Source organism: Labrus mixtus, chromosome 9 (assembly GCF_963584025.1).
Source record: "Labrus mixtus chromosome 9, fLabMix1.1, whole genome shotgun sequence".
Classification (NCBI taxonomy): domain Eukaryota; kingdom Metazoa; phylum Chordata; class Actinopteri; order Labriformes; family Labridae; genus Labrus; species Labrus mixtus.
Window position 1 is genome coordinate 27,913,498 of NC_083620.1, and position 10,730 is coordinate 27,924,227.

Genomic DNA, 10,730 nt, shown 5'->3' on the forward strand with positions numbered 1-10,730 from the left:
CTTCCTCCTCTTCCTCCTCCTGCTCCCCCTCTCATTTCTCTCCAGGAGTCCTTCAACAATGTGAAGCAGTGGTTGGAAGAGATCGATCGTTACGCCTGTGAAAATGTCTCCAGGCTGCTCGTGGGAAACAAGACGGACCTCGTCAGTAAGAAAGTGGTGGACGCCGCCACCGGGCAGGTAACGGGGCCTCACTCAGCACAACCTCCAAATACTACAGAACAATCTCTCACCACGCTCATTAAACAGAAGAAAACAATAATAACGGGTTCTTCATGGGAATGGAATGATAAAAAGGTGAAGTTTGTCCTGAGGGAGGCGTCAGGTCGAGGCCCGAGCAGAGGATGTATGCAAAAATTAGACTTTTCTGCTGTGATGTCATCGATGGGTTTTCTTGACCAGAAGTGACCATATATGGAAGAGAGGGTGGAGCTTAAGAGGAGAGAAGGGTTAGCAAATAACAATACAAAGTCAGTAGCTTTAAGTAGCATAAACATGGTCAGCATGGAGCGTTTATTGTTCTGCCTGCAAAGATCATTTTTATGGAAAATGTAATTAATGAAAAATAAAAGAGCAGCTGGCTCATAAGAGTCTTTTAGGGCCTTTTTTTAGATTCAGCAAAATGGTTTCACACTGTCCCCCGCTGGTCTACGTTCATATTAGAAATTGTACAGCAGGTGGCAGTATGCACATAGTTGGTTTGAAAATTTGCCAAGAAGAAGAAGAAGCAAGAAGCAGTAACCACGGCAACCACTCTCGGACTGAGTCCCTCCTGCAAACCGTTGTTTTTTTTTTGTTGTTATTTCCAACAACGAGGGAACACAAATCTACCGAGCAGAATTGAACGGTTTTTAAAGTGTCAGGAGCCGTTTAGAATGATGACGTCATACAGCGGTCCACTTCCTTGTTTGAGCAGGGATTGTGTTCACATCTCCCACGGACCGTACTCGAGTATGAATCATGCCCGAGACCGCCTCTTCAAGCGGACTCGAGCGCTGTACCCGAGTACGGTACGTTTGTGTTCACACTGATCAAATCAACCAGACTTTGGGGTCAAGCGTACTCAGATCCGGGGCCTGGTTCCATTTAGTGTGAAAAGCTGAAAGCTTGTTGGATCACTGTATAGTGAACGCACACAAACCTTTATCCTCGACTACCTTAAAGTAATCGCATCAAAGTCAGTCTTAGAGTACAAAAACCTTCAACAGCGTCTCTCATGTCCACAGATCACCCTGGTCTCCCACTTGGTAAGTTTGGAGGGAGGGGGGGGGGGGGGGGGGGGGGCACGGTTCTCCTGCTTTAAGGAACTAACTATACTGTTAGACGTCAGAGGACGGTGAAGCAAAGTGTACATCCCTGCCACGCACAGCGCTACACTGGGGCTAGGGGGCGCTACAGCCCCGGTTAAGCCCCCTCACGTATGTCAGCTTTTATTTGAAAACAAAAAGAGAACTTAAAGAATAACTATGAATTCATAAAAATGGACTATTCATAGCATCCCAACACATTAGTCAAACTCCCCCTCAGCATTGGAAGAAAAAAAAAACATGGCGCCGTCCGTTCCCGCAGATATGATTGAAAACAGATTGAGACGTAATGTAAGGCTGTATTGTGAACAGTCATCGATGTCTCATGTTTAGCAGCTTTACCGGCTGCAGGAATTCATTGACCCCGAGTTATGTGTCTGGCTTAAATTACAAATAAATAAATCCATCTCATACCAGAAGTTGTCTCAACAACGGGCTGTAGATCCTAGCCGTCATATCTGCACTAAACCTGGAGATATTACTGAACCTTGTCAGTGGACCTGGGTCTTCTTCTGGTTTCTAAGACTGTTCCTCTGCTTGACAACAAATGCACGTTTTCTGTGATGGGGAGCCGTTATAAAGCAGAAGTAAGCTAAAGCACATCAAGATCTACTTCATGTTTAACAACTTCTTAAAGGCTTCATATGTGATGTTTCACACTTAAATGTAGAAATCAAGTCTATCCTCTGAAAATAACTCTGTGAGTCATGACTGTCTACAATGGGTGTAACACCCGAGTCCCACTGTCTGTGATGTTTTCAGAGTTTTCAGAGTCCTATCTTCACTTTGTTTACATCGCCCGGACGGCCGGCTGACTCCTCCCCTCGAGTATAAAAGTTGTTTAATTGAGGGACTAGAGAAAAGAAGAATAACATACTGTACTCACTGCTTAACTGTGTTTCTAGATCACGCTCATTTCAGGTAAATTTACATGCAGTGTGAAGATAAGAGCAGAATAAAGATCGCTAGCATTAGCATGCTAACACAACAATGCAGTTGTTTTGGTTTCATGTTGGTGCTCAAGGGCGACATCTGCTGGATCAAAAAATCACATATAAAGCCTTTAACTTATCATCAATAAGCAGTAATTAGGAAGTTACTGAGGGGAAAACTCTTAGTTAATGACATATGAGCTATAGACTTTTGGTCATGTATCTTAAGGTCTAATAACAGTAAATAAGCAGCCAGTATGCTACTAGTTAGCATGCTAATTAGCATGTCCACCTCTGTGTGCGTTCCCCTCCAGGACCTGGCCTCGTCCCTGAAGATCCCCTTCCTGGAGACGAGTGCTAAGAGCGCCGACAACGTGGAGAAGGCTTTCCTCACCATGGCCTCTGAGATACACAAACGTGTGGCCAGCGAGGGAGGGGGGATGCAGGGGGACGCCAAAGAGGCCAGATCCCAGAGCGCCAAGATCAACAGCGCCCCCCTGTGGCTGGGAGGAGACAAACAGACGAAGGAGTCAAATAACTGCTGCTGAGCGGGCGATTAACACCGTGCTGACATGAAACATATCTTTTTTTTCAAATGGGAGTTCAGTCGTTGTAAACACACACACACACACACACACACACACACACACACACACACACACACACACACACACACACACACACACACACACCTGCATACTCTCAGGACTATGTGAACGTGTTCTGGAAAAACCTGCATGTTTATATATTTGCTATTGAACAAAAACTTTAATGTAAAATATGACTTCTCTGGATGAAACACGTGATTTTAGGCTAGATTACATTTTGAGCTTCACATTTTTTAATCCAACACACGATGATGTTCCTGTTTTATTAAAGAGCAGAGAAAATCAGACTTTCTTTGAAACAACAAAGTGAAATGGACTTTAAAGTGGTCGTATGAAATACCAATATTTGAATAAAAAGGTGTGCAAATATTTATTTTTTCTAATTTTGATGCAGCCTGAGAGACTCATTAACCACATTATTTCCTTCAGAGATGATTTACTGAATTTACCTGATGCTGTTGCGTTTTTGCTGATTTGTTAATATCAATAAAGATGAAAGGATTCTGAAATGATGGTTAAAACTATTAAAGGAGCAATATGTAACTAGTGTGTAAAAATGTGGGTACTGCAGGCAGGAGTTTACAGAAATGCTGCTCTCCCCACAGCACACATTACTCCCTGACCTGGATTGATGTCCAGACAGGTTAAGATACCTGCCAGCCGTGATAGGATATCCAGACGTTCAAGAAAAAAGGAATGCTGAAAAATGTGTCCAACTGATATTATACAAAAATAAATTCCAAGTTGCATATTTTTTTATTTAAGCTCTAACTTTAAAATTAAGTTGTTGCATAAATATATATATCTATTAGGTGTAATTTAGAAACCAGAGCACACCTGGATGACCTCTCACTGGAACAAGGTGAAACATCAAACAGGATGAGTGAGGGGGAAGAAATACAGGTTAGCTGCTGTTAGTTTTCCTTCCACTAGATGTCAGTCTTGCTCCATGTTTTCAGCTCTGTTGTGATTTCCAGAGAGACAAAATGTTTCATCAGGACGTTTCATTCACACTCTGGTGTTTCCCCCTCTCCCTCTCCTTACCTCCCCCTCTCCTTACCTCCCCCCCCCCTCCCCCTCCCTCTAACCTCACCCATGACATCTTTGCATTCATCTTTTGGTTTTCCTCTCTCACTCATCTCTCCCTCCCCCCTAAAGCCTTCTCCTGCATCCTCTCCCCTTTCCTGAGACCGTGTTGCTCGTTGCTGATTGGTTAATTTGGCTGTTGGGACGTTTGCAGAGTATTTAAGTGATTCGCTGGTTTCTGAAGCCTCATCAACTTAGAAAGAACTAAACAGGTGGGTACTTTGAATCTCAGCAAAACAAATAAATATCCTGAAAATAAGAAGAAAACTGAAAAAGTGAAATAGTTTTGACTTTTTCACCTTTAAAATATCTTTGATACACACACACACACACACACACACACACACACACACACACACACACACACACACACTGGTAGCAGAGCAGGAAACAGAGCTGAAGCAATGTGGTGGACATGAATAAAATAAACATGGCTGTACATTGTTTCTCTAGTGCATGCCTGGCACTATCTTAAAATTAAGATAATACTGCCACCTACTGGCCACTTTAGGTGTTACATGTAAAAAGAAAAAAAAGTATGACAAGCTGACTCAGCAGAAATAAGACCGCTTCAATCATCAACATGTGCAACAAGCAGACCTCAGTATGTAGAGCAAGTGTTATCCACATTCACCTAAATAAATATGTTACATTTTTAATGTTGTAATTAAATCCAGTGATTCTTCTCGGTTACATTTTATTGAGACTGAACGGGTGAACGCCTTTTTCAGAATCAGAATCAGAAATACTTTATTAATCCCAGAGGGAAATTCGATCGTTACAGTTGTTCCAAAATATACAATATAGCAGTAGAAATATATGAATAAAAATATTAATCAAATAGAATAGGAATGTAAGTAAGATATCAATAATAGGTACAAGAAATATTTACAGGAATAAGAGTCAGATGGAATATAAACACACATTATCAAGATGTTTGTTTCAATATTTCACTTTGTTATCATGGACATATTATTCATTATTATTATATTACAGTTTTAATAAATAATGAGTTATGGTGGAGGTTACTTTTTATTTTATTTAGTTGTGTAGTGACAATCTAACAACAAAAAGTGCCACTGGAGGGAATTTTAAGTCATTTCCAACTCATGGTGGGTAAAAAAGGGAATGTCCGCCGTTAATTATGTTTGCAGTATTTATTTATCAACAATCTTAAAAACATCAACAAAAAGACGGGTGTAGGCCTATTCTGCATCAGACGAAAACCAGCTCATAAACATAGATAAAGTCTAAACGTGGCGGACAGCATCTTCACACACTTATGGTTGAAAAACTGTGTGGCTTCCATTAATTCCCTCTCCCCATTCACCTGTGTCTCCACTTTCTACCTACCTGTGGCTGTAATTACCAACCATGCCCAGGTGTGCAGGTGACGTTTGCAGCAGAAAACGTCCACACAACCAACCACACACACATGAAATTGGCGACAACAATTTGTTTTTGAGGGTATTATTGCCGATGCCTACATGGACCAGGATGTGTAGAGGGCAAGCAGCGTCTGTAAAATACATCCTCATCCATGAAACCTGCCTGCACTCACTGCGGTTTGCATTTTTCTACGTTTCTTCCAGAGCTATAGTTTGCAGTACGAGTGAGAGAGGTGAGAAGTAGACTGTAAGTCTTCAGGGCCACAAACCACATCAGAACATGATGCTGGAGAAACAACAGTCTTTACAGGTTTCACCCTGAAGACACAGAACAACAGCAGGACATATTTATACACACAAACATATCTTAAAAGAAGGACAGTTTATTACAACTTGAGACTAGAAGCTGAGCTAGCGTCCTACACAGAAACGTTTTGTAAAATGTGGTCCTTTATTTCTTCAGGCCGTAAGTCTTCTATAAGATGTATTTTCATATTTAAGGGGTTGTTTTCTTTTTTGTGGGGATTGGTTCACTTTTCCTTGAGGAAGCGAGACCTGGAACAAAAATGTTTCAGCAAAACAAAATCAATCCTGGCACTATTTTTCCAGAGGGTATAGTTACTGACTCCGGGGCCTCAGCACTGCCCAAAATAACAGTGATTAGTGAAAGGAAGACAAAAACCCTCTTTTTACCAAAGTGCAGAATAATGACGGGTTCAGGAAGACACACGATGAAGCAAACTGTGGACGACTGATCATCTCAAAGCTTAAATCATGTTCTGTTTGACAAACCGAGTAAAGCATGTAAAGACACAGTTTGATTCAGGCCGTCTCCTTTTCCTGCTTTCTGTGAGGCTGTTCCCTCGGTGTGAGTATTTTTAGTCTTGCATCTTTTGGGCCCTGAAGTCAGTGCTGGGAGTGTTAGTGGAACAGATGAGTATTAAACGGCTTCAGAGGCAGATTTTCCTCCACCAGCAGTTAGATGTTATTTGTCCTTCAGGAGGCGCACAGCGGTCAGGATAATGAGGCTGATTGATGCTGCTGGTGTAGGGTCAGTAAATGGGCGTCGTCATGGGAGCTTTTCTCTGCTTTCTCTGATACCTCTTATGAAGGTTTATTGCAGTATTAAGTAGTTTTCACATAATGCACTCCTGAAAATATCTAGATCATTTCAGGAGATTCTCCTCTCCTGGCTGTTCACATATGCTCCTCACAGCGGGAGTTTTTCAGTAGATTTCTGTCAATGTGTAAGCCTTATTAGAGACCGCAGTGTGATGAAACTGCTGCTATGAGCCAGGTGATGTGAGTGTTCTGTTCAGTATATATACACTGATTTAAAGACAAACCTGCATATACAGGTAGAGTTGAGGAGTCTGTTCAGTATCAGTATCAGAATCAGAAATACTTTATTAATCCCAGGGGGAAATTTGTTTGCTTCAGTTGCTCATAACACCAAAAATCAGTAGGAAGTACAGATAAGTTCACAATATAAAATAAAAATAGTATAACAATATAATAAGCATAAGTACCAAGTGAAAGCAATAATAAAGTAGTAGCTATGAAGCTATGTTCAAGCGCAGGTAATTGAGAATATAAACAATATTTACAAATATGAATATACACTGATGGATTAACAGCGTAGATATTGCACGGTTCATGTACAGATTTCATGTTTGATGTATAAATATTGTCCAGTTTTCAACAGATTGCACAGTTTTAGTAATAGTCCAGGAAAATTGCAGACTCAGTGTGTGACTCTCAAATGGAAGAGTTATAGAGTCTGTTCAGCCACAGTATCAGAACCATGACATGTCTTATACTCTTACAGAACCCAACAGGCATCAGCTGGTGTTCCTTCACCTTCCCTGCACTGACCTAACTGGACGTGTGGCTCACCTGGTGGACTTTCACACCTGCTGATGAGAGAAGCAGAGCCTTCACAGCTGCTCACTCAGGACTTTGTGTTATATTTCTGTCCTTCAGGCTTCAGCAAAAAGCAGGTTGAACATTAACTACAACTTTTTGTGTTCAGCCTCTCAGCTGGATGTCCTGAATTCAGACTGAAGGCTGACACAGTTAACTACCATCATGTCCTGCTTCTATAAAAGCTGTTGTCCTCCATCTTGGTATGAATGCAAATAATTCTGCAGAAAGGGATTAATGAGTGTGTGCATGAGCGTGCGAGGTTTGTAGTATCTAGTAAGTACCGCAGTAAGTAATGGTGCTGTCTGCTTAATTACTGTCATGATATTTCTATTTTTGTAGCCTTTAGCGATGTTTGAATTTGTTTTTTTTTTAGGGAGCCTTTTATGAAATCTGGCCAAGGACAACAGATGAAAATTAGCCTTTTGGCTAACTCTGGCATATTTACCGAAATCTTTATTAATATTCAATTTCCCTGTAAAATAAAATAAATGAAATCATTATAAATAAAAATGTAGTATTGATTCCACAGACCTGAGATCTCACAGAAACCTGGGAATGGTCAGCTGGCTGTTTGGTTTGTCTTCACTAGACATTATACAGATAATGTTTGCTTGTCCTATCTGTGTGTAGTTATACGTACAGTCCAGTGATGTTGTGTATGTTGTTGTTGTGTATGTTGTTGTTGTGTATGTTGTTGTTGTGTATGTTGTTGTTGTGTATGTTGTTGTTGTGTGTGTCAAAATGACTAAAAACAGATTCTCCAACATGTGAAGCATTATTAGAACAGGCAGAATTTTCACAATGAGACAACAAAAAGGCCGAAACATTTCTGTTTTTAATCTTCTTTCTGAAGCACACACACACACACACACACACACACACACACACACACACACACACACACACACAGAATCTCAATGATGATGGCACTTCATCGCTTGCTTTTAAGCCGGTTCTACTTTTTTGTTGTCTTGTGAATGTTTCATGCAGAGTGCCTTTTTGTCTGTCTTATATATGCATTCTGTCTTAATGTGCCTGCTCAAGTACAACCCGCTTTAATAAAGTGCTTTTTAAAATTCATCCCCCCCTCACCCTCTCATACTTCCCCTAACCCTTTCTTCCCCTCAACTTTTGTCTCTTGCTTCTTTTAGAAAAAGACGATAAAAGCAGCAAACTTCTCTTCTCTACCTCGTCTGTTTGTTTGTACAGCGACGACTTCTCTTGTCTCAAATCTCTGATGAAGCGACGTCTTTCTGAGGGATGAAAAAACTGTGTTATCTTTGAATGTAAAGAGAAATGAATCCGCCTCTTGGATTCTCCCGCTGACAGACATGTTTTTAATAACTGGATGTGTGTTTCTTTATCTTCTTCCAGCCTCCGTTCACTCCTCATTGTCTTCACTTTTCTCCAGCAGCATTAAAAAAGAGAACAGTCCACGGGGGGAAGAGATACTTTTCTCCATCATTTGACACCTTCTTTAACAACTCCTGATAATGCTAAATGAAACTGAACGACAGCGCTCGTCTGAGGCTGCTGACTCATGTCGTTTGTGTGCTGCTGATAACTTTGTGTAATGAACAATCCTCTGTATTTTAGAGGATATTCGATTAGACACCTCAGTATTTTCCCATCAAAAACAGATCTTCTGTGTCGCACTCTCTCTGATTTGATGTGCTGCTTTCTGCATTCTCTTCTCTCGGTGTAACAGAACAGCGTCTCAGTCATTCAGCTCGGCTTGTGAATGCATTTTCTTTTTTCCGCACAAACAAGCCTTTTGTCAACTTCTTTTTTTTTCCTGACACATTCACACAGATTATAAAGTCTCGCAGCCAGAACAGAGATGATGGATGACTTCAGAGAACAATAACTCTCAGAGAACATAAAGAATAAGGAGTGTGGTGGAGCCTAGAGACCCCTTCAGAATGGCTTATTTAAAGTCAGTGGATTGAAGCACAGACACTTGCTAATGCATGCTGGGAAAAAAAAGAAAGAAAGTGGGTCACTTTTAGCTGCCCTTACACACACACACACACACACACACACACACACACACACACACACACACACACACATACACACACACAAATATGCAGTTGATAGGAACAGAATAGACATTTTTTACATTCATAATCATCCTCTCAGATGGGAAGAAAGTGTGTGTGTGTGTGTGTGTGTGTGTGTGTGTGTGTGTGTGTGTGTGTGTGTGTGTGTGTGTGTGTGTGTGTGTGTGTGTGTGTGTGCATGCACAGGCCGGATTATCACTGAAAGGAGCAACAAGCTGCGAGCACATTGTTGCCTCGAGGCGGCTCGTTGTAAAGTCGATAACTGTGAAATTGATCGTCATCATTTCGCCGCTGAAGTATTTTATCTCCATCGACTGAAAGAGAAACAAAATGACTGACTAATGTGTGCTCAAGGACTGCTCTCCAAGACAACACACACACAAACATGTCTGGACATCAGGGCCGGTTCTAGACTGTTTTTAAGGGGGTTAAGTAATGTTAACATGCACTGTTTTATGTTATCTATAAGTAAAGCCATAGAGTCTAAAAATACATAAGCCCATATTGTATTCAGTTTTAAACACACTACCCCCCTGCCCCCCCCTCTAAGTATCTGTTCTTTCATGGACTGCTATATTAGAAAATAACATATCTGCCATTATCCAGTACATTTATTTCAAATCTACTAATGTACTTTCTAATGAAATGGGTTTTCAAACAAGACCGTGGAGCCTCTGTTGGCTGCAGCCCGAGGTTTAGCAACCAGAAATGGGTGCATGGGTGAGCAAAAAAGTAGACGAAACAACTGAGCAGTGATCTGTGTGTAGTTAAGATACTAACCTACCCACTATCAAGTTTTCATTAGAGCTGGGCATGCTGGACACACTTTTTTCAGTTTCTCTCTGATGATGACTTCCAATAAAACTTTCCCCGTTTCACGATCCTCTCACAGACCTCTGTGATCAAGAGACGTGGCAGCTCTGTAGGCGGGGCTTTGTACAGGTAAGGGTCCTATCTGGAACATCACCCCCCTCCAAGAGCAGGTAATGAGTGCCTTTCACGTTGCCATGGTGATGTACTCCTGTAACAAGTGAGTTAACCCCGAAGTTCCCCTGGTAAACACTAATCATGCTTTATTTTAACACATCTGATATCTGTAATCCAGCATGTGCAAGGTGGGCACGACTCACCACAAATCCAGTTCTCTTAATTCAGGTTAAATGTATGAAATGCTGTTTGCATGGTTTTTGTGCAAACACATCGTTTATACGTCTGAATCGCAGCTTCCAGAACTGACTGAAGTAAGCAGCAATACACCTCTGCTTGAACTGTCTTTATATCAAACTTCCTCACACACTTTCAGCTGTGAAACTATAGACTTTTTTTTTTGTCATATATCTGGCTCCTGGAGAGGAAAAAAAATAAATTCAGAAACAGAAAGTGACAGAAAAAGATGCGAGAAGTCTGAGTGGCACGCAGTGAA

At 41.2% G+C, this 10,730-nt stretch overlaps 1 protein-coding gene across 1 annotated transcript in view; it reads left to right on the plus strand.

Moving 5' to 3' along the window:
- The window catches only part of LOC132980873 (ras-related protein Rab-1B-like), a 5,788-nt gene extending 2,575 nt beyond the window's left edge, over window positions 1–3,213 (plus strand). The window contains exons 5-6 of the mRNA XM_061047244.1: window positions 46–177; window positions 2,551–3,213. Coding sequence (XP_060903227.1) covers window positions 46–177; window positions 2,551–2,784 — 366 coding nt within the window. The 3' untranslated portion in view covers window positions 2,785–3,213. The remainder of the gene's footprint in view (window positions 1–45; window positions 178–2,550) is intronic.
- Window positions 3,214–10,730: the final 7,517 nt, after the last annotated feature.